The following is a 26,593-nucleotide window of genomic DNA, read 5'->3' as shown; positions in this document are numbered from 1 at the left end:
CAGCTTAGTGTGTTTGTAGATAAGCCAAGTCTCTCTCAGCACATTTGCTGCAGCAATTTTTATCTAGTGAAAGGATGTAGAAAATCATTTTATTTTTAGGCACATGACCTGAAAGTGCTGTATGTTCTGAACAAGAGCAACATAATGTGTTTAACCCAGGGTAGTACAGTAATTTGGTGTAATACCTAACTTTTCACCAGATTTGTCCTAATACTTGAGTAAATTGGCTTGTGGGGTGACATAATTCAGCTGTTTTCCAATAAAGGTTGTCTGGTTTCAGGCTTTTCTAAAAACTAACATGCTTCTAGAGTATTCTGTAAACAATGAGTTGATATGTGTTTTCTGATGGAAAAATTAATTTATCCTGTTTATTGATCCCCAGTCGGGAAATTACAATTTACACTTTTAGTAATCACTACACACAGGCCTGACATACACACACATGCACCTATTCATGCACAATTGGAGAGATGTCAGGGCTGCCAGTCCTGGACCAGCACCCTGAGCGGTTTGGTTGGGGGGTGGGTAGGGGGGTACAGTGCCTTGCTCAAGAGCACCTAGCAGTGCCCGGTAGGTGAAAAGACCTCTCTCCGGCTACCAATTCACACTCCCTACGGTGAATTAAACCAGCGGCCCCCCGGTTCACAACCCAACTCCCTACGGACTGAGCTACTGCCACCCTCATATGTTTTCTATATATAAAATGGCATACTAAGCTGTTACAATACAAATATGAAAGACAATTTCATAGTCTGACTGTACAGAATATTTCTCGCGTTTGGGCCTATTTAATTAACATTAATATGTGAAATAAAGCCACACTGAGGGAAAGGTTGGTGTTTACCCTCTTGGAGATATGGGAGTCCATCATGAAGTTGTGAACATGTTTCTCTGCTCTGGTCAACTCCAGCTTCCTGGCAACCACTGCTACGACAAGGACTGTGCAGCCAGCTCCCTGTGAGAGTCAGAATTAGACTTTTTTCTTATGTTTTACAGTCAAGATCTGACTTCTGCTTGTTATAGAGAAATCTATCAACCTTCTGGCTCACCATTATCCCAGTGAGGAGGCAGATGCTGCGACCACAGTAGGTGTGAGGCACCACGTCTCCATAACCGATGGACAAGAAAGTGACAGAGACCATCCACAAGGCCTCCATGTAGTTGCTACTCAGGTCCCTGTAGTTGTGGTGTCTGTAGGAATAAAAGGGATATAATGTAGCTTACTTTTTGTTTTTTCCTGGACTTAAATGCTGCTTTGCTGAACTCATCTGACTGCTGTAGGTGAATAATCAATTTCTGTTCAACTTTCACGTTACTGATTATTTCTTTCCTTACCCACTTCTAGATTACAATGCATTTTTGTATTAAAACACCAACATTCAATTTTAAAGGTACATCATCAATATCAAGTTAAAGGAGAATTCTGATCGATTTCAACATCAATCGGTGCTGTGTAGCTTCTAAACATGCTCAAAATGTCATTTCAAGGAATTCTCCTTTAAGATCAAATGTTATTTGATCTCTATCTCTAAACAGAGCATTTGATTCGTTGCTGCAGTAGAAACATTAGATTTAAACTGTGTATCTGACAATAGTTGGATGATGATTAAATGTACTTTATGTCGGCCTTATGTAGGCACTAAAGACACCACTACAGATGGAGCAGTAGACAGATACATCATCACACACCTCTCACAAACATGTAAGCCCCACGCTGCCACAATCCACAGAGAGACGCTGAAAATCATCAGCACAGTCCCGGGGTAGTTGGTCATTAGTGTTTTCCCCACAAACCGGGTGTTGAAGTGTATCTAAAGATCAAAAAATGGAACACATTTGCGTCACGATTTTGACGGTACTTTGCCCAACTATTTAGGATAGCACATGTCAGATTACGATTACATAACAGAGAGGACATGAGGGATAAGAAAACTTGTTCGCAATCTGGCTTGATACATGGATAGAAGGTTTGGCATTGCGGTGGAAAGACAAAGGTCATTTTCATCACTCTTAAATAGCATATATAAGGGAGGGGATTAGCTGGGTGCATATTATCAACTGTGGAAAAGAAACCAGACAAGCAAAGGAGAGCTAGTCAGGGACATAACATAATAACATAGCATAACATGACATAATGTGAAAACCACTGGGATTCATGGGGGCAAAACTCTGATAGTCACACCTCAATTGTCACACCTCTACAGACCCCTCGGCCCACCTAGACATAAGACATAAACAAATGTGCATGAAATGTTTATAAGGGAAGCTCAGCCCAAAAATACTGTCTAAAATGTAGACATCATTATTTAATGAACAATGTCCCTAAGCAGACTAATGCCCAGTTTTTAAAATCATATCAAAATAGACAGTGCAAAGCTTCTTTCAATTAAAAGTATAATGATCTCATCATAACAGACGCCCACGGGTGACCTCCCACCTTGTTGAGCGCTCCAATGCTGCGAGATGCGGTGTCAGTAAAGAGGCGACTGTGCAGCATCATGGACCGGCCCAAGAGGTAGAGCCTAAGGAACATGGGAAGAGCCAGGATGATCTCCAGCTCCGTCTCCGAATTAGTCAGGGGAGTTGTGGACTGCTGGAAGGTCTGCTGGAGGTACTCCATCAGACCCACCGGATAGGGATGAATGGCCACCGCTGCCAGCTCTAGGGCTACCAGAGCCAAACGGTTTGATGTCATGGCAATCCGCCAATCCTCTGCACCAATGTCGTGAACGTAGAGCTACCAGAGAGTGGAAAGTGGAGTGCAAATAAGCATCTCACTAGGGGATTGAAGATATATCTGGAAGGTAACAAGATGATTAAATGGGGCCTTAAATGGGATCTTATTTTGTTTGATTGTTTAGGAAGTACCACTGCATATCTGGAAAATGTTGTCATGCAACCTTTGTGGCTCCAGAGGGAACTCTGATTCTTCTGCTCTTTCAAAATCGCCCATCATGAGCCAGTCAATGGTAAAAGACAAAATAAATTTCAGTTTCACACAATGATTTTGATTTTTCCTGACTTTCTTTTAAAATTTTACTTCCCCCTTGTAAAATATTGCACATCTCTAAAAAATACTCAAAATAAAACAAATTTTTGGTTGCTCACAGTGCAATAGCCTATGATGAGTGAGCTTAAGTGGACTTTGTTCAATTTTTGAAGGCCACCAGAGGTCACTTCCCTGTGAAATGACTATCCAGATAACAAAAACGCGGTAGGTGATTCCTTTATTGCAAATGTGGACTGCATTTTTTCCACAGACTCACAGCAAATCCATAAATTTGAGAGAATATCCTTGGAGGAAACCAAAAAACAAAACCTGATTACATAATTATAAACAGATACGTTACCTGAATCTCACAGCAGTGGTACGCTATGATGAGGCCCAACAGGATGATCGTAGAAATACTGATGATAGACTTGAGAGCAAGGGAGTAGACAGAGCTCTGTGGGAAACACACATACATATAAACACACGCAAACACAAGATCATTTTCAAGCTCCATTATGATCTATTAAAAGGCATCAGTGATCCTCTGTAACTGTTCAATCTTACATAAGTTCAGACAATCCATTTGCAATATGGAATGAACATAATCTTATGGGTGTTCTGTGCATTTTCCTGCAGTTGGTGAGAGATCAATTCTCATACTAACTCAACAGATTTTCCAGGATGGCCAAATGATAAAGATCATGTGGGAAAAAAGGGAGAAAAATTAAGTGGGCAGTATAATTTCATCACTCAAAAAAAATTATCTTTTTTTTAAATCTTGCAAAACATTTACATTCCCATTTTTCAATGGATTTCTCAGGGCCTCAATCTGGTCTTTCTGACCTTGCTGTAGACGCTCCAGGAGAGTTCTGTCTCCATCACCATCAGCAACATCCCAAAAATCCCCACCGCCAGGGCGCAGTCGTTCAGCTGCTGCCTCCTCAAAAACAGAGCCCTCCTGTGGACCAGCCGCCAGCCAATGTTGTGGGTTTTCCAGTACGAGTCATCCTTGGCATCATCCTTGGCATCCTGCTTGGCGTTCTCGTGTTTTGGGCTGGTCTGGGAATTGGTATTGGGGTTTGGACTTGGACTTTCGGCTCCTGGCAGAAGGCCTTTAGCCTCACTAAGGTCCTGGCGATGCTGGAAGATCTCATTGTGTGACTGGAAGTCGTCATCTTTGCTGGTGATGATGATCTCTGGGAGACTCTGGCGGTTGTGCATCTCCAAAGAAATGTTGCCTGACTTGCGTTGCACTTTGCCCTCCTTGATGTCTAAGTGTGACCTGCAGGGGGCCTTAGAGGGTGACCCACAGGGAGAAATGTGGACGTCAAGGAGAGAGGTGACTTTCTCCTGGAGTCTTTTAGCTTCTGTGGTTTTGGCTTTGCACTGGTGATTACACTCCTTGTGTGCTGGATGTTGTCTGATCCTCTCTGACCTTTTCTCACAATTCTTCTCTTTGCCTTTGTCTTTTTTCCTGTTGGAGCGAGGTGAAGGTTTGACATAGAGGTGGCCGTTGTATAAAGGTGTGGTGGCCATGGCCTGGGTTCGGTCCAGCCACACGGTGTGATCAGTTGTTGTTTGGACTGTGTGGTGTATCCCACACTGTGCAGAGCAGGCCTGAGGTAGAGAAGCAATCCTTGGTGGGAGGAGGGGGCGCTGGTCCGCCACATCGTCTCCATCCACCACTGACAAGTTCATAGAGGGGGAGTGCTCCATGGTGAGAGGGTTTACAGGTGATGATTCACCGAATCTTTTCAAGATGTTTAAACAGAAAAGACAGAGAGTGTGAGAGAGAGAGAGAGAAAGAGAGAGAGAGGGACAAAGAAGGAGGACAATAATAGAGGTTTAACAGACGAGAAAAGCATTGTGAAATAAAACAAAAATAATTAATTAGTAACTTTGTCATCAGAGAAGATTTCCAACTTTTTTTATACCTGTAAAATAATTTAGCTCATGCTCGTTAATTATTCTTAATTTTATTATTTTGTATTTATCAGTCAATCATATGATTTTAAAATTATGGAAAATTTATAGAGCAACAAAATAATTTGGCCAATCACAACTGTTTGTTGTAAATCACATTAATTAAGATTTATTCCCAAAGTACATTGCTCAAAAATGTTAAAATCCTTTCCACACAGCTCTTTTTATTCTTACCTTTTAGTCAGGGTTTCCAGTCTGGGAAGAAGAAGAGAAGGCCTTAACCCTTTTGACAACTGTTTTATCTGGAAAATTATAGTATTCAATCTTTGTGTGGTCCTGAAGGTTACACCTGCCTGAGTCCCAAAGAGATCCTCCAAATAAAATCCTGTTGCAACTTGGACTTAAACACTACTTTTATTAAGAAGACGTTCAAAATTTGAAGTTAAACTAGAAACACTAATCAAGCTGCAACAGCAATGGGTTTTAGCGTGATCAGATCAAAACATAAAAAATGTCCCTGCTCTGCATGCAGAAACGTCAGCTTCAGCATTACAAAGCCCCTCCCATAGATTCAAGCAGAGGTTATGAACTTCTTTTGCATGTGACGACATACGAGGTAAATACCCGGTGGATTTCCGATACATTTTCAAGCATTTATTCCCGTTGTTCGTCTGCATACAATTGTCCATCAGGGCATCTTCCTTAAAGCTGGAGGGGCTTAGTGACTGCAAAGTCTCTAAATTGCAGATGTTGCATGGAGCAGAGGCAAAGAATGAGTCATCTGTCTGTTTTTTAGACACGATTGGCAGATATCCTCCTCCTTACGTGTGTGTGTGTGTGTGTGTGTGTGTGTGTGTGTGTTTGTGTGTGTTGGGAGCATTTGCTTATACATCGGTGCCCTGGTGTCAAATAATCAGTCTGATAAGAAAGGCTATTAAATCACTCTTCATTTGTAATATCAACAATTGCTGTCATTATTGTCATAAGAGAATTGCAAGTGCGAGATACAAATTTTATTTCTTTTAAATAAATCTAATCTACAAAAAAGAATAACGGTCCTCAAAATCAATTCAGCAGATTAGTGCTACAGATTAATCAAGTGAGACAGAAATCTGATACTTATGAGCTTATGAATCAAATATGTCACTCCTTAAGCGAACAATATGCACAGACTGGGGTAGAGTATTAAGCATTAAAGTCATAACAATGACATTCAGCATCATCCAAATCCTTGTGACAGATGGGTCTACACATATTAGAGCTCCCTCCAAATGGAAAGACCTTAGGAGCAAAGGCGTGGGCAGAGCGCATCCGGATAGTAGCGGGATAAAGAAAGGCATTATCTAATCTGAAGACAACATGTATAGAGGGAGACGGGGGTAGAAAGGAGATGTGGCTGTGCACAGGTGGGAGAGCAAATTCTGATCAGGATGTAAAACAGATTAATTATGCAAAAACTACTATGGTCTACTCTGAGACTTAGCCAGATGCTGCTGTCGAGATATTTTGTTTTTACATTCTGCAAGTAGGAAGCTCCCAACTGTGTGTGCCACAGTGCTTGACTGTAAACACTACAAACCCTTGCGGACGGTAGCTGGAAAATACAGACCATATCTCACATCCTTGCAGAGAACTAAATCCTAACATATGACTATTTGGTCTGCTGAAGCAAGACTCTGATCTGCTGTGGTGATAAAGACTATGAAGTTCTTAAATTAAGGTATCCTTTTAACAACAAGACGCTGAAAGGATATATGAACATCTGCAAGGCTTCAAATTAATTCAAACCTCCGGCCAAGTACTTATAAATCCTGGCGGCTGTAGCTGGTAGCTAAGTATGTCAATTCTTCTAGCCTCTGTGGCTGGTAGCCAGTGCATTTTCAATTAGTCTCTGCTACTGCAAATCATCCTCTGGCTGCTAAGAAAGTAAAATTAAACTGGAATATTTTTAGTCCACTAATTGCTTTTGCTGGTAAATGGCAAATCTGCTTTATGCCCTAAATCTTTAGTGCGTGTCAGTTTCAACTTCTGGTATTAATTGCTTCAGTCTGATCTGTTAAGACGCATTGGTCCAAAGATAAGCAATTTCCTTAAGGATGCAAACAGCAGTAAGTCATGTTTGTGTTTAAAGGTCAAAAGTTACGATAATGGTTTAAGGAATAGTTTAACATTTTGCGAAATGTGCTTATTCGCCAAGAGTTAGAAAAGAAAATTGTTTTATGCCTCAAGAGATAATGGCAAGGAAAACTATCCATGACCAGAAATAAAGAACATAAAATTAGAATGAACCTTTCATAATAATCTTTAACAAGCACTTTTTCATCTTAACCCATAAATGGGTACAAAGGTTGAATTTGAAATTCTTCCATTTTGCACTTGGCTATTACAAATTCAGACTACTAATTCAAAACACAGTATTCCAATCATTTCCATCGCTTTGCATTTATTTTGAACCACCCAAACCTATTTTTGAAGTAGGCCTACATCTGTTTGAATTTAACAAAACCATCCAGGAACAATTGTTCTCAAATAAGTCCTGTTAGTGGAAAACAACTACATAATGCAGTACAATCTACAGAAAATCCTTCAAGTCCAATTCCTCATTTGAAGCTACTATGAATCTATGAAATTGTTATTGTGAGGTTGCCAGGCAACCAGCAAAGACTCTAGGAAGTCACTGCGTTTGGCCAAGAAATAGCTAGTCTGACGCATAATCCACTAAAACCATAACTAATTACACCATTTCATTTTTTCCTTTATTCATCAGTGTAGAAATGGGGGAGTGAAAGACAGGGTTACTAGTGTGCAACAAACCCCAGACATTTTGGTTATACTCATTGTGGATAATGTAGACGGCAGGCTTTGACAAGAAAAAGAATGTGCAGAACAAAAGACAATATATCTGGTTCTGCCTCATCTACAATGTTATAGAATTGCAATGAGGAAGGGAAACGTTACTCTTTTAAGGTTTCACACCATAAAGGTTTATTGGACAACAGTCTACTTTGGTCTAACTGCTACAGAACTGGCTGGGGCAGTATGTAATTGTCTATTAGAAGAAAACTTCATCTACTCAACTCCATTCAAGACAAAAAGACCACTCTGACAAATCAGAAGTCACAGGCAAGTGGATGTATGCCGGTTTTGTCGATAACACCCTAATGAGTGGAGGGGACGTGTCAGCGTAAGCGAGGGCCTGATCAAATCAGCCAAGTAATTTAAAACACACAGCACAGCAGCCTTGATGGCTGCATTGTCAGGGACGGCATTTAGCACAGAGAGGGAGGAGCTGTAGTCATGCCAGGTCAGAGCCATGGCACATCACCATTGCTGTGCAGTTAGAATCATAAGGATCAGCAAATATGCACAGAGTGGTGTGTGGCACCATATTACTGTCCACATGATGGTCACAATCCTTATTCTCTTCCTCCAACTGTCATCAGCACTGCTAATCCACACACTTGCTCAGTGTTTTCATTCATCTGCCTGTATTGTTTCCTAAGTAGTATTTTTTCAGCATTGGCTTTCATTATCTTCTCGTTTCATTTCGCCCAGTTTCTTCCTCGTTAATTAACACCATCACTTCACTCCTGCTGGTGTTGCTGAGCCCCAGCCAGCATGCAGTTGGAAAAGAAACCCACCAGGTGTCACCCACGCCTCAGTGCCTCCAATCTGTATTTTTATGAAGCCTAATGAATTTTGTTTTCAGGCACTGTGTCAGACTGGTGCTTGGCGCATAACAGCACAAGGAGCTTTTTTCTCTTCTTTCACAAGATGAACTGTAAGTCCATTTCGCACACGTTTAATCAGCAATATAGCCGGGATGCAGCAGCAGCAGCAGCAGCAGCAACAGGATGCATCTCCTCTGATGATACATTGCTGATGCATTTTAGGTCCTCCATGCTTGATGCAGTTTTCATCCTTCTTTTCGCCTCAGAGGGCCATTCTCCATCCTTTCCATGTGCAGCCGAGCATGAATCTGCAGCTCGGGAGCACTCTGGATGTGTGACAGGCTGCCTAGGAGAGGGGTAATTCCGAAGGGCAGTAGAAGTAATAGGGTAATCTATTATACAGTCCAACTCTTTCTTCCTCCTCTCTTGCTCCCCCCCCTCACTCTCTCCCAGTCTTTCGGTTTCTCGCTGCCTCTGCCCTTGCATCAGCATTTCGTGAGGACAAATGAGAAGTAGAGTTTAACTATGCACATTCCCGGTGCCCTCCTGCAAAGCCCAGCACTTTCGCTGGGGGTTAGCGTTGAATCCTCTATGATTCAAAGCGGAATGGGGGAGCACACACGCGCAAGCACGCACGCACGCACACACGCACACACGCACACACGCACACACGCACGCACGCACACACATACCCACACCCGAGGAGGTATGGAAAGGTAATGAAAAACAGTGATATGTTTTAAATGAATAGGGTTTGGAACAGTAATTCATCTTTTACAATTTTACTTGTGCACAAAAACAGGCACTAAGTGGCAAAAGCATATCTAAAATATTCCCCACTTGTTTGCATTTAAAGGCTCCCCTTCTTTTTTATTTATGAGCTACTCTTTCACTTTTTCCTATCTGGATTCCTTTTCCTTGTCACGGTTTACCTTACCATGTCTCCATGTTTTAAAGCGTGCACATCATCTGTTTCAGGTGTCTTTAAAAAGGTCAACTCATGGCAACAGACCAATTTAAACCTCTCCCTCCTCCACCTCCTGTTCTATCTTCAACCCCTTTCACTCCCATCACTATTATTCTTCTCTCTTGTGATCTCCATTTTAGTCCGACCTCCCAGAGAGACAAGGAGACAGAGAGAGACAGCCCACAGTCACCATCTCCTCTCCTCCTCCTCCTCCTCTTCCACTCCCTCTCTCAGCTTCCATCTCTTCCAGCACACGCTCACAATCCTTCCCTCTGATGCCGACTGGATGCAGACCGGCGGATTTCCAGCACCTTTCTGAGTCCATCCTCCCTCTCCTCCCTCCTCCTCCTTTAACATCCGGAGCTTCTCCTTTTTTCTGCCTCCTCTTTTCTCCTGCTCCTCACCACCAGGATGTGGCACTCGTTGGCTCTGCTGCTCTCTGGATTCTCGGCTTTGATCCACGGTAAGCTTGAGCGCCTCTGTTTTTCTTTTTGTTTTCGGGGATCAGAATTGCAGCAGCGGCACTTTAGTCTCAAAGTGTGATTTTATTGGGATTTTAATTGGAGTCGGTTTTAATGATGCTTGATCTGTGAAGTATATGCTGGAATAAATATAATTCAAAGTATAAAAAAGACCCCGTGGAGAAAAAAAAGTGAGAATCTGGCTCCCCTGATTTTTCATAACTGTGTTCTTATTTTTTGAGGATACACATGCTGAGTCAACTTAGGGGTGAATGTCTCTATATGAGATGTTTAAACAGGCAGATTGATTCTGAGTAGCGAGACAGATAACAGAAACAGTAGAGGAATCTGAGCATTTATAGGATCTCATAGCTTTCCCCCCTCATTCCACAAGACTTGTTCCAAATTTGCGTGCATGACAGATGTTACCCCAACAGAAAACAGGTCACAGATCAATTGAATTGCACATATGGATTGGCTTTTCCATCTTGCCCCCCCCCCCCCCCCCCCCCCCCCCCCCCCCCCCCCCACCTCCGTTATGATGTGGATGCGTTACTGCAGCTGAGCTGACAGGGCTTCCAGCAGCAAAAGTAAATATTAAGTCTGATTGTTGATGACAGAGCCGAGGAGAACTTTCCCTACAGGCAGAAGTACCAGCAGTGAAATGCTTTTCTGTTTGTTTGTGTTTTCAAGAGGAAGGGTTTGTACCAGAAAGTCCAGCAAAGAGAAGAGAAAAAGAAAAACATTTCAGACTATAGGCGACTGCTACTGACTACATTTATAAAGACGTAAGATTTGAGAAAGCATCCAGGGCTTTCCATCACCTTGCTTCTACTGAAACCGTCTTTTTATAACATGAGTGCATGAACACTGCCGCTGCTCCACTGGGGCTTAAACCTGTTATGTTCTTAGCTTCAAAGCCCCCTGAACCCTGATATCTCCATATATGAGCTTCAAAGTGAGAGACAAAAGACACACATACTGTCTCACAGTATGTATTTATCTGCTTTTCTAGCACTTCTAACACCAGACTTAGCAAAATCTAAGCAAACATATGAATCTTTGACCCAGTTCTTTATTTGCTTCACTATTGCACTGACTGGAGAAATCCTAGATGTTTTGAACATCGTTTTATAATAATTCCCTGTACTTCAGCATGGTATAAATGGTAAATTTAGAAACTTCAGGACCTCAGCAAGAATATTAGATAAAATGTAAGAGGAGAAAGTTGGACTGTGTTATGATGGAACACTGATGGACTGGGAAACATAGGAGAAGCTGGACTACAGCTACTGTAACACAACATCCGTTACATCCTTTTTAAATTGGTCTACACATTTGTGGTTAACAGTACAGTCTGCTTTACACTCCCTCCAAGTCCATTCAATGAGTTCCCAAATATATTCAAAATTTTATGTGTATTTCGTCTGAGCATTTCAAACAAACCTAATTATACAATAGTGTCAATTATGCCCTGATAAGGTTTCCTGCTATTTCTAATTATAATACCTTTTGTTTACTGACTGTTCTGCACACTCTCTGTGAATCTTTCTGTTGTATCTTCTGATATTAATGTTAAATATTTAAATGTTAATGACAATTTTTCATAACCATAAAAGCCAAGATAACTGTGACTAATGGTGATGAGAAGATCATTTTTAATTTCTGCTAATTTCATCATCAAATCCCCTTTCTATCTTTCCTCCATCATTTTTTTTTTAGTCTTGCTCTTTGGGTATTTATAGATAAGGGAATTTAAGGTCCTGAGGGCTAAACTTTCTGAATTGATCAGCAACATTTGTTCTTTTTTTTCAGCATCTGTTCATGCCTGAGTGTATTCCTTTCCCAAAACTCTCATTGGATTCCTTATTGAAGGGTTTTTGTTGGTTTTCCTCATTTTTATTCTCTTCACAGACATAATCAATAGGAGACCTAAACTTGAACATAAAGAGGAATTATTGGAGTGTGGAGTGTGGCTTGTTTTCCAAGATTTGAAAGTCATATTTTTTGGCCTTTCCAGTGTCGATGCAGGGTCCTCACCAGAGGACCCTGCTGAAGAACCTCCTGAAGGACTACAATCGGATGGAGCGGCCGGTGGGCAACGACTCCCACCCTCTCACCGTTGTCTTCTCCCTCAGTTTGATACAGATCATGGATGTGGTAGGTGTCTACAGACGCAAGTCTGTTTCAACCCTATTCTCATCATTCATTGGGCTGTCTAATTTTAAAATATATTATGTTTTTTTTTTAATATGCCTGATTAAGCTCTTTTCTTTCAGAGCAAAAAGGATGAGCAACCTCTAGTTTTGTTTTGTTATTGTAAATGAGCCTGAAATTCAGTCATCATTTGGTGCAGAGTGATGCCTTGTATATATATTTATGCCTGTAACTGTGAGATAACCATTATTATTATTAATAACATTTTTAACAGAAGGCCTTTTTTCCCAATATCTGTAAATTTGTAGGTGACATTGTAACATTTCTAATCTTTAATACGAATCTAAAATAATCTTCTTCTCTTTGCCATGTTATTTACAGAGCAAATGATAAATGTACTAAAAATGCTTTAAAACTTTTGCAGGATGAGAAGAACCAGGTGCTCACCTCTAACATTTGGCTACGGATGGTAAGAACGTAATAATGAATTTGCTGGAATTTTAGGTTCAGTTGATTTTTTATCTGAACTAGATTACATGGTCTTCATTTTGTAAATTACAGTTATGTCTTTCGGGAATAGCTCACCTTTTTGCCATGGAATTATTTAATTTATGTTGATGATCTATTTGAATTCTATTACATCTAAATTGATGGGATTGGAGATAAAGCAGCTTGCCTGTACTGTAGTCCACTGGGATACAGACTGCGTCCGTGTCTGTGTGTTTAAGGGTTGGTTCGACCACTATCTCCAATGGAATCAGAGCGAACATCCTGGAGTGAAAAACCTCCGCTTCACCACAGATCAGGTCTGGACACCAGACATCCTGCTCTACAACAGGTAAAACACGCATAAACACCGTAAAACACACCCCTCATACACACACATTATTATTCCACCTAGTATTGTCACGTCCTCCCCTGTCCTTCCTCAGTGCAGATGACGATTTTGACTCTACCTTTAAGACCAATGTTCTGGTGAACTCCAGTGGCTATGCTGAGTATCTGCCTCCAGGTGAGCCTCTCCTCTTTTATTTTCATTACTTCAGGCTCTCACTATTCATTATCCCTTTCCTATTACTTCCTCATCTCCTTCAGGTGCGACTGCACGGCAGCATCTCATTCTGCAATGTCTGCTTGTCTCTTCTGTTTGTACATTTGACATTAATATTTTATTAGTATAAAAAAGCATCCCTGGTTACTCACTTGTTATAAATTCCCAGCGCTGTGAGTAACACCTATAAATAGGAGATGCTCGCTTCCTCCTTTTCTTGTCTTAACCCAAAAGCAAGAACCGTGCAAGTGTAAAAGTAATGGCTCCTCTTGGGTTTCCACGGGTCTTTACTTTGTATATTCTCAGTCTTCTTTATACACCAGATTACAGCGGGCTGAGATCAAATCCCAGGTGTTAGAGGAGGTTGAGTTGAAATGGCCTTCTGAAGTAAAAGCCGAGGATTGCGAGCTCAGGAAGCCATCCTATCAATTCTATTTAGTGCCCATGTTTATTAATAAGGCTGATGCTGAATGTAAATACAGATCCCTAATGCAGTGATCTGAATCAGAGCCAATTAGGGAAAGAATAAAAAGATAGAGCTCTGCTTTAATGAGGAAGAGAGGTTTCACACCAAAATACCATGTGAAAAAGAGCAGGGAGAGAAGGAGTAAATGGTAAAAAAAGAAGCAGCAAAACAGCTTGTTTGACTTCCTCACACGAGCCTGGTTGCAATTCCTGAGGTCGTTTTGAGCTGGTATTGTCGGTAAATAAGACAACAGGTCTGTGGGTGGTGGGCTTGAGCAGAAGCTTGAAACACAGTAACAAATTCAAAGACCGAGGATCTCACGTGTCTGCTGCACACCATCATTTGCAGAAAGCCTCTCATAGCTGCAGAGGTAAAGGTATTATGTTTGGGTTTATTGGTATAACAGGAGATAAGGTGTAACAGGCTTCTAGCTCATATCTTGATTGGATGACATTTGCAAATGGGAAAAAGTTTGTCTCTAGGCCTGTAATGCCTTCTTGGGAAGCAATTTTCAGAATGATGGAATTTTATTTTGGGAGCTGTGCTGCGTGAGAGAGGGAGAGATTATTCTAAGCTGCAAAGAATTCCAGGTGTTGTGTTTGTGAGCGTTGCTTCAAGGTTACTGGATATCTGTGAGAGGCAGGGTACAAAAACATACTGTGCATGAAGTTGTGTAGTTCAGTGCAATGCAAAGGCAGTCAGAATTTCTTTTATCTCATTGGCATAATTTAAGGTTTAGTGTCTCAGAAGTTCTTAACGGGAGTAATTATAAAGACATCAACCCCATGAAGCAACGGCAAGAACTTGGTAACAGTAACTGGATTTAAAAGAGCCAGTAGGTGTGTATAAAAAGAATGTATAGCTAATACTTAAAATGATTTATTTGTGTGATCCTGTGGTTTGAAACCAGCCTTCAACCTGCTGAACTCCGTTCTCCAAACTCTGCTTGCGTTCCACTCTGAAGGCTGATTTGCATGTCGGCAGCCTCATAATGAACGTCTTTGAGAGCTGTACTGCTTCATTGACATTTTGGTTCTGCGTGCATTTGAACATCTCAACAAGGCTTGATACATTTATTTCAGTTATTACTTAAGGGTTTGAGTTATCCAACGACCACTGCAAGAATCATTGTGGTTCTTTGTTTGGGGGTGAACACCAGCGTACAAGTGTGTTTTTATGATGTTGTGCTTGCGTGTGCCTACGCATATGCATGCAAGTGCATGGCGGTGAATTTATTTTGCATAATAAAAGTGGTAATGTGATTAGGGCACGGTACACAATCTCATTTTTCTTTTTTGGGGGGGCTTTTCTGCCTTTATTTGATAGGACAGCTAGGAAATTGTCAGAAGTTGGATTCAAACCCTGGACCTCTGCGTCAGAGAATAAATCACTCAGTACGTGTGAGCCAGCTCTACCATAGATCCAACCTGGCCACACAATTTCATTTTTCAGCGTCACTGTGGTTGCAGACTATCTAAAACCTGTGGGTGACAATTCTGCTGACAAGTTTTTTTTTATACACATTTCTTTGATGGGATTTCAATTTCTAAATAGTGAACTCTCTATAGACTTGCACAATGTAAAAAAAAAAAACTATTGCAGTGTGCATTCCTGGTTGTGATGCAGCAAATTCCACACCATTTCTGTATAAAAATGTAAGACAGTGGTTGAGTTCAGAACTCAGTCCTTGAAGCTGAGTAGATATGAAATAAATGAATGATTCTTTTGAAGAGTGAGTTGATATCCAAGATAGGTTTTCTTCAACACACAAGCAGCTTTAACCCTCTGCCTCCTGTTATTTTGTCTTCTTTTGTCTTTTTCTTAGGAATCTTTATGAGCACATGCAACGTGGATGTTCGCTGGTTCCCTTTTGACATCCAGAAGTGTGAGCTAAAGTTTGGCTCCTGGACGTACGATGGCTGGCTACTGGATCTCCAAATGAACGATGCTGATATTTCAGCCTACATGCCCAATGGAGAGTGGGACTTAGTTGGTCAGTAAAGTGAAACCTTTGCATGGTATCTTCAATAACATCCAGTCGCAGAGCAATAGAGTCACTTTCTCTCTGTCCCTGTTCTTTCAGGAGTTCCCGGCAGCAGAAGCGAAGCCTTCTACGAGTGTTGTAAGGAGCCCTACCCAGATGTGACATTTGTTGTGACAATACGACGGCGGACGCTCTACTATGCACTGAACCTGCTCATCCCCTGCGTGTTGCTTTCTTCGATGACACTGCTCATCTTTGTGCTGCCAGCTGACTCGGGGGAAAAGATCTCACTGGGTGAGTGGATCAAAAAGAGCTATGATTGAGCAAATACATGGACAAAGTCAGTAATGGGACAAGATAAAAGGACAAAAGATACAGGAATAGAGGGCTTGTTACTTTTACATCTCAATTTTAAATTGGTGCCGGAGGTTGTTTCCAACGCTCCATGTATTTAGTCTTAAAGATACCCTGTGGAGTTTTTGACCAGTAGGAGCACTATGAATTTTTTTTAAATGGACCCTGTTTGGTTTGCTTTCATGTATGAGCACGAGGATGCGCCAAATGAATATGTACAACACGTAAGTGTTTTTTTTAAAGGATTTTTGGGGCTAACCGCAGCAAAGGGCCACAGGCTGGATTCAAACCCGGGCTGCTGCAAAGGCCTCAGCCCACATGGGGCACACACTCTTACTGGGTGGGCTAGAGGCCGCTTCCTATTCCACGGCTCTACATGTAGCGGTAAAGTGCCAACAAAGGCAGAAAAGACTGCGAGCTAGAGAACATGGACATAAACATTACAAGATCAAGCTTTTCCAAAAATCTATTCCAAAAATGTTTTATGACAAAGGATGGATATGCATTCACACAACACAATTTTCTGTATGCAATTAGGAATATGATATTCTGTAAAAGTGAAAACAACCTTAGACACTAACCTTAAAAGTTTGGTGAGGTGAAAAAAAAAGATGTACAGGAGAAGAGTTATGCAGTATGTTTAAAGTTGATAGATTTTCATCAAGGACCCGATAGAAAATATACATTGAAAAGGCCACCACACTCCCTTCCCTCAACGTCTAAGCTACCAATGAATTGTCCATGAACAAATCGAATCTCTTCCTCAACTTGGGTGCTCTCATGCTCCAAGGTGCGAATGTAAAGGTATATACAGTATGACTGCATAAAACTGAGCGTTCACAACAAGAAAACCTTGCTAGAATAAAGGCAAAAAAATGAAGCAGTTGCGCTGAAGATGACAGTATGGGGTGGGATGAAAGAGGCAAAGGGAGAGAGGGTGGAGCTGAGAGAGGAGTGGGATTCCAGGATGAAATAGAAAGATGAGAAATGCAAGGAGAAACAGAGACAGACGGCTATGGGAAGGTAGCAAAAAGGAAATGCAGACAGAGAAGAATTTGAAAAGAATGAGATAGAATGGCACAAAAGAGAGAGAGAGAACTGATGAGGAGGGAAATGATGGGAGACAACCGAATTACACTAAAATAGACTGGAAAAGAGACAGAAAAAGCAGTGGCACCAACTGCACATTTAATACTATCATTTAATTCCTGTTACAAACTGTTGAGAGCACAAGATGGATAATGTTCACCTCATCAGACAGCTGAAAGGTGAAATCGATTAATCAAGACAATCAACATTAATGTAATTGGCAACTATTTTGAAAATTGATTATTGGTCTCAGTCATTTTTAAAGCAAAAAAAAACATATTCTCTGGTTCCATCTTCTCAAATGTGAGGATTTGGCGGCAGCCTCTGGCTCACCCAGTAAGAGTGTGCACCCTATGTATTTAATTCAATTCAATTCAATTCAATTTGATTCAATTCAATTCAATTCAATTCAATTTTATTTATATTATGAAATCATAACAGTTATCTCGAGACAGATAATACAGTGCTGAAGAAAACTAACAGCCCTCACTTAGAGACTCTTTCATAAACTTCAAACCCCTTAATTCTCCGTGGGAGGTGGTTATGGTCAGTGTTTACATACCACCACAAGCCTGCGTAGCAGACCCGCTACAACAGCTAGCCGACCAGATAACAGACGCAGAGAATCACAGACCACTGTCTGCTCCATCTAATCCCAACCTACATGCAAAAATTAAAAACCTCCAAACCTGTGGCAAAGACTGTAAAGAAATGGACAAGAATGAATTAAAGATGGACTTGCAGGCTTGCTTGACAGACCTCAATGACCTCACTGACACTGTAACTTCTTACACAAGTTTTTGCAAGGTCATCTGTGTGCAAACCAAGACCTTATACACATACAACAGTAAACCTCACTCCTAATCTTAGAAAACTGTGTCAAGCCAAAGAGGAGGCCTAAAGTAGTGGGGCCTGTAAAGGGCCAGGGACAAGCTGACAAAGGAGATCAGAGCAGCCAAAAGAAGCTACAGTGATAACTAAAGAACAGCCCCTCAGCCAATGACCCTGCATCAGTTCGGAGATGCCTGCAAAAGATCACGGATTACAAGAGATCATCCCCCACTCTGCAGAAAATCCCAGACTGGTTGACGACCTGAATGACTTTTACTGCAGGTTTGAAAAGCAACCATTATCACACCCCTCACGCTCAAAAGGTTTTCCCTCAACACCTATCCCTTTTCCCCCCACCTGCGCTAAAGATCTGCGAGAAGGATGTGTGCCGGCTCTTTCTGAAGCAGATGATCAAGAAGGCTCCAGGTGGTGTGTTTCCCTCTTGCCTGCGACTGTGCTGAAAAGCTGGCGTCAATCTTCACGCAGATCTTAAACTGGTCCCTTGAGCTGTGTCCCCAAGAAAAACTCCAGGATAAAATGACTGCAGGCCTGTCACCCTGATTTCTGTGGTCATGAAATCTTTTGAAAGACATGTTGAGCCACCTGAAGGATATAACAGGACCCCTGCTGGACTCCCCTCAGTTTGCCTACAGGACAACCAGGTTGGCGGATAATGCTGTCAATATGGGACTACATCATGCACCACCTTGACTCCCCCGAGATGTATGCCTGGGTCCTGTAAGTGAACTTAAGCTTGACATTGACAACACCATCATCCCTGAACTTCTACATCAGGGGGAGTAGGACACAAGTGCATCAATTTCTCAGTGCCTGCCTCTACCTGTCAGTGGATCATCAGCTTTGGGATTTACAGGCAGAAGCATGTCAGACAAGGGAGCGTCACATCCAAAACCCGGTCCATTAGCACTGGTGCTCCACAGGAATGTGTCCTCTCCCCGCTGCTCTTCTCCCTCTACAGTAATGAATGCGCCTCAAAGAACCTGTCTGTAAAACTCATGAAGTTTGCTGTAGACACCACCGTCATTGGTTTGAACCAGGATGTTGAAACAGCTGGTCCAATGGTGCTGTTGGAACCACCTGGAATTAAACCCCAAGAAGACTGTGGCGACTGTGGCTATCTATCTATCTGTCTACAGTGGACTTTAGGAGATGTCCTCCCTCACAGAGAAAAAGGCCCAGCAGAGGTTATACTTCCTGGGACAGCTAAGGAAGTTTAATCTGCCGAGGGAGCTGATGACTACGTTCAACTAATCCATCATCCAGTCTGTCAGCTGCACCTTCATCACTGTCTGGTTTGGGTTAGCCATCAAACGGGACAGGGCCAGGACAATTAGGGCTGCAGAGAGGATCATTGGAGCTGAGCAAAATATCTGCATTAACCAGAGTCAAATTCCTTCTTTGTTTGCGCAAACCAGGCCAATAAAACTAATTCTAATTGAAATAAATTGTCCAGCCTGAAAGTAACAAATGCCTGGTTTTTCAGCATTATTTTAAAACAGGATGTGCCTAATTTTGACAATGAAAAAAGACTGTTCTTTAGGTTTATTTTAAGTGGGCGTTAAAGGTTATATCCTGATAAAAAATAACTCCTACATTTCTGTCAGCTGTGCTGGAGGCCAGGGCAATGGCATCCGGAGTAGCAATATCTTTAGATAATGAGGTTTGTAGGTGTTTAAGGGCCCAGCACAGTAACCTCGGTTTCATTTTCGTCTAACATCAGAAAATTGAAGGTCATCCATGATTTTTAAGGCATGCTTGAAGTTTTGCTAAGTGACTGGTTTCGTCTGGCATGAATAATAGGTATAATTGGGTGTCAGCTGCATTACAGTGAAAGTTAATTAAATGTTTCCTATTATTATTCCCTAGAGGAAGCATATATAAGGTGAATAGAATTGGTCCAAGCACTTAGCCATGTGGAACGCCATCGCTGACTTTAGCACGCCTGGAGGATTCATCGTTAACATTAACAAAATGAGATCAATCAGATAAATAGTATAGATAGTAGAGATGAATGTAGGCTGAGTCCTTTGCAGTGGCCTGCGGCCCTTTGCTACATGTCATCCCACATCTCTATTCCAATTTTGCTGTCTATCCACTGTGACTATCAAATAAAAGGTCCCCCCAAAAATCTTTAAATTTAAGGATTTGATGCTCTTCCTTTTTTGCATGATTGTAAATGAAATATCTTTGGTTTTTAGATGGACGAAAAAAACTATTTTATTATGTCACATTGGGCTCTTTGAAATTAAAATGGCATTTCTCCCTTTTTTTCTACATCTTATAGTGAAAAAGAATCAATTAATTAATCGAGAAAAAAAATCTGATTACTGAATAATAATTAGCCCTATTTCTGACATCACATCAATGCACTGGCTTTGTTCCAGTCAGATCAATCACCAAACACACCAAAACAATGTTAATAATAATTAATAATAAAAATCCCACCCCATACTTTTAATAAAAAATAGATAAATGCTTATGCTTTTTTCTAAATACTATTTGACTCTATTCTGACTGAGTGGGAGGAAACTTAGAGGGAAGCTGCGGCAGCATTGTCAAAGCATGCTTTTAACCTCAATACAGGATGCATTACGCAGCATTTCTTGACAGAAAATAATGCCAAGCCTTACACACGGCCAATTAACCTATTGATGTAATTAAGGCTAGTGAATTGATTAGGGGGAGAGAGCTTACACACTGCCTTCCAGGAATATACTCGTCATTTCACTTGATGTAGGAGACACAGGGACCAAATGTCTGGTCCTCCTGAGAGGTGCATGCTTTTAAAAAGAATAAGTGTTGTTTCTGAGAAAGAAAGTAACATAAAACAAGAATTTTAATTTTCTTAATATCCTTTAAGGGGATTCATATTTTATCTCTCGGCATCAGAGTGTAATAGAATGCTTCTGTATGGGGACAGTTACGCCAACAAGGCACTCCTTAAATTTCCATTGGAGAAGTAAGACAGATAGTGTGGAGGTGGATAATGGAGATGGAGATGAGTTTCAGAGCAGGAGCTCATGAGGTATGTGTTCACGTGCACACAGGCGGTTTTGGATAATTTAATAAAAATGGCTTTTTGCTGTACAGGTACAGAATGTCAAAAAGTAATTAAATGTATGGGGATTAGCCGTCCATTTACATAAATCGAATGTGATCTGATCCAGTGCGACCATTAATCAAAATACAAAAAATACATTAATTTAGTTTCTCCCAAGAAAGTACCTCTTCTCATCTATCTATCTATCTATCTATCTATCTATCTATCTGCAGGTATCACAGTCTTGCTGTCTCTAACTGTTTTCATGTTGCTGGTCGCAGAGATCATGCCAGCCACATCGGACTCTGTCCCTCTCATAGGTATGTGACAGACAGTATTTGTGTGTTTTCACTATTGGTTCACATTGTGTTTAATGAACAACCTTCAATCTGAAAGTGACAATTAATATTTGAGTGTCAGTAGTAATTTTCAGTAGTGTACAGTAAGAACTAGCTTCTGGTTGAGCTATGGTAGTTGTTGTGTGATGGCATGATAACATGCTAATTACAACTAAACACAAAGTAGAGCTGAGGTGGATTGAATGTCAACAGGAAGGTCATTAGTTTTGCAGTATTTATAAATCATAAATATTAATCATAAACCAAAATACTGGATGAATTGAGACTGCGACCTGATGATGGTTCTAAATGAAAAGTTCCAAAGTTATTACAGTTTTATCAAGAGGGGGACTTGAATGTTTGTACCAAGTTTAATGGCAATTGTTGCTGACAAAAAAGCCAGGCAAACATTTTAAAAAAAATTCATCTGTTAGGTATGAATTTCATGGGTCAGTACAACATATCATGGCATTCATCCAATAGCTGTTGAAATATTTCATTCTGTACGACCAACATTGTCATTCATTGATGACAGCCTGCTACGTTGGCAAAAAATGTCTGGTTTGTCACAGAGGTATTTACAATCTGTCCAGGATATCCCAGCCTCTATCCCAAGACTCTCATCTTTGAATGAGTAAAAACTACACAAAATAAAGAAAAACAAACACAATTACAGCATATTACTACACAGTGATACTAGAGAAAAAAGCTCATAAGAAAAAACTAGCCATCTGCTCACCTTAAAATTTGATTGGCTAAATTGATTGCGGGCACACTGCTAAATATTTTATATAGTGAGCTAAGATTGCAGCCAGAGACAGATGAATGGCCATCTTTGCCTAAAGACACAAATCCTGGTCATAAAAACTTTAGAAAAAAATGTAGTCATAATAACCAGAGTGCTGCTTTCAGCATAATTCTTTCAATTAAAAATAACTACCTTGATGCAGTCCTAATCTGTTTGTTGATTTTAAAAAAAACAATGTTGCGACTAGCAGGCATTCATGTGGGTCCCAGTTTGGCATGAAGATATTTAACAAAGGTGTGTTCATTTTGAATAAAGCAGGGAAGGAACTGAACACAAATTTGTGTTTTTGGGATAACTGTGTAGCGTTTTGTCTTTGTTTTTTTTTCCCAACAAAGAGAACTTTATTGATTTGTGTGCCAAACCAGAACCTACAACCTACTAAGGCCAATGCGGTTGTCGATAGGCCAGTATGAAAATTACAGTGTGTAAAATTACCCAAAACACTGTTCCATTCTCTACTCCGCCCAGGTCAGTACTTTGCCAGTATAATGATCATAGTTGGGATGTCAGTCATCGCCACAGTGGTGGTTCTGCAGTATCATCACCATGATCCAAATGGAGGAAACATGCCAAAATGGGTAAGGCTGAGCTCAAACTCTTCAGCATAAGCTGCAGTGCATTATCAGTTATATATATCATGTTCCCTACATTCTTATTATTAATCTCTATTTCACATCAGCATTTGTATCATGCTCTGCCATTTTTAGTAACATTTCATCCATCTGTCAGTGCTACCTGTACTATTCTGCCAGTTTCCTTTCTCTTTTTATTCTCTGACTTCCTCGGCTATGACTCATCCGGCAGTGTCAGTTTGCGTGAGCGTGTTAATCAAATACCTCGCCACAGACTTTAACAGGAGTGTGTTTCAAAGCGCTCTGGATATGTAGGCGGATTCAATTTGACTCATTCTTTCTTCTTCTTTTTCATGCCTTATGTTTAATTCTTAATTCTTTTTACAAAAGTTTTGTTTGAATGTGAACACATAAAAAATGGGAAATATGGGAAAAAAGTTCTAAAACAAAGACATGACATGAAAATGATTTGCAATTGGTTAAGTGAATGGCCGTTCTTGCCAAACAAGAACATTTTCTGTATATTAATTGAACACTTGAAATATATCATGGCATTGTTTAGCATTTAAAAATTGACAGGTCTATATTCATCGATGTATGTACAAATAGTTGCATGAGATTCAGCTGCCGCAGATACCGACACCTTGAAGGACGTTCGGTTGATGAATGGCCTGTTCAGACATTTCGACGGCCAATTAACAAGCTAATAGATGCGGTTCAGATGAGTGCATCAAACCAGCACAGTTCATAATTGCAGCCCATACAAAAACAACATCAAAAGCACCAGCAACAGGGACTGTTACCTGGCCAGTAAACACACTCAGTGGAGACTAATTGAGCCGTCATCTGGACATTAGCTTCTCATTAGATGACAAACACCCATCTGGATACTGTTATAAAATGCTCATTCAGGGGACAAGTAGTCTATTTCCAAGAGAGTTTTGTTTTTATATGTTGTGGAAGATACAAGAGTGTAGGAACAAGATTTGAATAGAACAAACTTTAAAGTCGTACTAACTTAATGCTGCAGTTTACTGAGACATTATTGGAGGCTCCTCACACTGTAATCTGCAAGTCAATCTCAATAACTCCACAGTTTAAATGGAATGCTATCTTTGTCAGTAGCCTCTGCGGAAAAATACAGTTAAAGCTAAAACTCTTCTTTGCCTTAGGCTTTTTAACTAGGCGTCCCTGGCGGGGATCTCATACTACTTATACAAGTGCAGCTGCATTTTGAAACAAGATGCAAGGCTGGAAACCGCACCAACATCAATCCATGACAAATGAGGCTATTCACCCAGCTTAACCGGTGTTATGTGAAGGTCAAGATGTGTAGGTGGTCTTCAGTGCTTGACAGCTTTCTTATTATTTTCTTTTTTGATTCCTTGTATGCTTTATTGCTCTTTCACTCTGCTACTTCATATCCTCCACTTGCATCTTTACATATCTGTGTATCTCATTTTCTCTCTACAGGTGCAGCTTGTCTTGCTGCAGTGGGTAGCATGGTTCTTGCGTATGAAGCGGCCAGGAGAGAGTGACGACCCAGAGCGCCCCCCATGTGCCCCCCACTTGCGGCGCTGCTCCTCGGGGTCCCATAGTGGGAGCATCCCAAACCCTCCGGACCCCACCCTCCATCCGTTGCACCCACAGAACCTGGCTACTCTCCAAACAGGGCCCCTCCATGCGGGGCATCCTCACCTCCACGCCCAGTCCAGCGCTAACAACAATGGGAACCTTCTTTTCATGGGCTACCAGAGCATGGAGGACCCTTCACTGCTCTCAGAGCCTCTCCAGAGGAATAACATCTCCACAGGGCCTCCGCGGGTAGCAGGAAGCCCACCTCCGCACCTTCCATCTCAGTTCTGCAGCTCCCCTCCACCTCCTACCCCCAATATGGATACTGTAGGTTGCCCCAGCACTGTCTCCAGTGGTGGAGGCTTTGGAGGTGGCACTGGAGGGCTTGGAGGGTGCTCAACTGCGGGGATAGGAGACCCCCAGCTTCAGGCCATCTTAGAGGAAGTGCGTTACATGGCAGACCGTTTCCGGGAGCAGGACGAGACTGAGAGTATGGCCGACCAGTGGAAGTTTGCAGGCGCTGTAATCGATCGTCTGTGTCTAGTGGCTTTCAGTGTTTTCAACATCATTTGCACCATCTCTATCCTTATGTCTGCTCCCAACTTTGTGGAGGCTGTTTCAAAGGACTTTGTTTAAAAGCAAAGAGGGAAAAGGAGGAAGAGAAGAGTTAAGGAAAGGATGAGGGGAATTAAATATAGGATGAAGGATGGAGTGGGATTGGATCCAAGGAAACACAATTTCCAGCAGACTGTGGGCTCTGTGATTTGTGCTTGCAAGGAACTTGGATATAAAAAAAAACACAAATGGTTTTCTTTGCAATACGTTTTGTTTTGTAACTGAAATATAAGAAGAAAACAGATGAGGAAGGAGGCACAGAGTGAGTTCAAAATGAGATTAGGGTGAGCAGGGTGCTTCATCAGATTCTTAACAAGGTGAAATGGATCATGTGGTTAATTCAAATACTTTCCTCCCAAAATTAGGGGAAAGAAAGAGCCAGAAAGAGAAAAAGAAAGAGATTTTCAGTCTAATGCAACCTCAAGTAAGAAAGCTCTTAAAGTAAGGAAGAGATTGAGAGAGTAAGATGGGAAAAGAGACATATATAAGATAGATATGCACAGATAGATAAGACAGATATTTGGCTGTTTTATTTTCTTGAGGAAAAAAGATCCTTCACTCCCACATGTTGAGAATGGACTGCATCATTTAAAGTGATGTGAGAAGAGGGCAGGGAAAGGAGAAAGAGACTTTCTAAAGAGAACAAAGAGCAGCAGTAAAAGGATGAGAGTTTATCCCTTGTGACATTGGCAGAGTCAGGCAGAGTAAGCAGCTTGATGCTCAGATACACAGAAGCGGACCGAAGATCAGAAGATGGAGAGGAACAGAAGAGGATCTCATTTATTATTTGATCACATCCATCTATTGAGTTTCAAATTAAAAGACCTTGGATAATCGTTAAGACTAATACGCTTTAAAAATGAATGATGAAGTACCCTCTGTACTCGCAAACCACTTTAAATTTCCAAGGCCTTATCTCTTTGAGACGATTGCCAATCTGCAACAATCAGCAGAGATCAAAAACTCCTCAGCAGCGGGCAGTGTGCAGTGCTTATCGCGACTGGGAAACTGAATTAACCGGTCATCAGCGAAACAATGCCCAGTAGCTGCACCACAGTGGAGGCTTGGGCCAATAAAAACTCATAAAGCAGTTACCTAACTGTATCTGGCAGGTCCTAATAGACCAACGGTTCTTATTGGATTTCATATTAAAGGTTTAATAACTGAAATGGGAGGTCAGGTCTTCAAAAGAACATGAAAGGCACAAAAAAGGGAAAAGATCATTCAAAGTCCCCAAATTTATATGGAGAAGCAACATCCCATTAAATTTATGTCAGATGCCTTTAGGGGTTTATAGCTTCATGAGGGATTTCACATCTTTCTAAAATGAATGGAGCTGTTTTTTCATGAATTTGGGTCCAGTTGAAAAAAAGTGAGGATTTAAAAGGTTTAAATTTTAAAATACAAACTTCAGCTAAAGAGCATCTATAGAAAATGGTATTCAATAAACAAAAACTGTCTATAATTAGTTTGGGTTTGAGGGAATTTGACTTTCTTTTGTTTCTGCTAGCTGTGTGAATGTGTTGACTGCATGGTTAGCCTAGCTAAGCTCAATTTATGGATGTTTAAATGGGTTAAAATGTTGAGTGTCAAGTTCTCCAAGTGTCAAGGATGGCTGTCACATTATGATATGGAATTAACAATTCACAGGGAAATTAGAACAAACTTCCAATCTACT

At 41.1% G+C, this 26,593-nt stretch overlaps 2 protein-coding genes across 2 annotated transcripts in view; one reads left to right on the top strand and one right to left on the bottom strand.

Annotated features, from left to right (window-relative positions):
- The window catches only part of LOC117957182 (small conductance calcium-activated potassium channel protein 1-like), a 13,776-nt gene extending 8,125 nt beyond the window's left edge, over nt 1-5,651 (bottom strand). Inside the window, exons 1-8 of the mRNA XM_034892777.1 lie at nt 5,150-5,651; nt 3,836-4,742; nt 3,351-3,446; nt 2,438-2,737; nt 1,690-1,811; nt 1,050-1,191; nt 845-955; nt 5-63 (exon numbers count right to left, since the gene is read on the bottom strand). Of these exons, the coding sequence (XP_034748668.1) occupies nt 5-63; nt 845-955; nt 1,050-1,191; nt 1,690-1,811; nt 2,438-2,737; nt 3,351-3,446; nt 3,836-4,708 (1,703 nt within the window). The 5' untranslated portion in view covers nt 4,709-4,742; nt 5,150-5,651. The remainder of the gene's footprint in view (nt 1-4; nt 64-844; nt 956-1,049; nt 1,192-1,689; nt 1,812-2,437; nt 2,738-3,350; nt 3,447-3,835; nt 4,743-5,149) is intronic.
- A 4,067-nt stretch (nt 5,652-9,718) lies between these two features.
- On the top strand, nt 9,719-25,090 carry chrna11 (cholinergic receptor, nicotinic, alpha 11). The gene is made up of 10 exons (XM_034891827.1): nt 9,719-10,016; nt 12,035-12,174; nt 12,596-12,640; nt 12,900-13,009; nt 13,104-13,183; nt 15,514-15,681; nt 15,772-15,966; nt 21,241-21,327; nt 22,622-22,731; nt 24,199-25,090. The coding sequence occupies exons 1-10, from the start codon at nt 9,965-9,967 to the stop codon at nt 24,934-24,936; spliced, it is 1,725 nt and encodes a 574-aa protein (XP_034747718.1). The 5' UTR covers nt 9,719-9,964; the 3' UTR covers nt 24,937-25,090.
- Nucleotides 25,091-26,593: the final 1,503 nt, after the last annotated feature.

The sequence above is a fragment of the Etheostoma cragini genome, chromosome 14 (genome assembly GCF_013103735.1).
Source record: "Etheostoma cragini isolate CJK2018 chromosome 14, CSU_Ecrag_1.0, whole genome shotgun sequence".
Lineage (NCBI taxonomy): Eukaryota > Metazoa > Chordata > Actinopteri > Perciformes > Percidae > Etheostoma > Etheostoma cragini.
The sequence above is the reverse complement of the archived record's forward strand: the minus strand, read 5'-3'. Positions and strand labels throughout refer to the sequence as shown.

Excerpts from the sequence above, each read along its gene's own strand:
- chrna11 (XM_034891827.1), top strand. The coding sequence starts at position 9,965 with ATGTGGCACTCGTTGGCTCTGCTGCTCTCTGGATTCTCGGCTTTGATC. Across the intron at positions 12,175-12,595 it reads TGATACAGATCATGGATGTG|GATGAGAAGAACCAGGTGCT; the intron begins GTAGGTGTCTAC and ends AAACTTTTGCAG. Across the intron at positions 21,328-22,621 it reads GGACTCTGTCCCTCTCATAG|GTCAGTACTTTGCCAGTATA; the intron begins GTATGTGACAGA and ends TACTCCGCCCAG.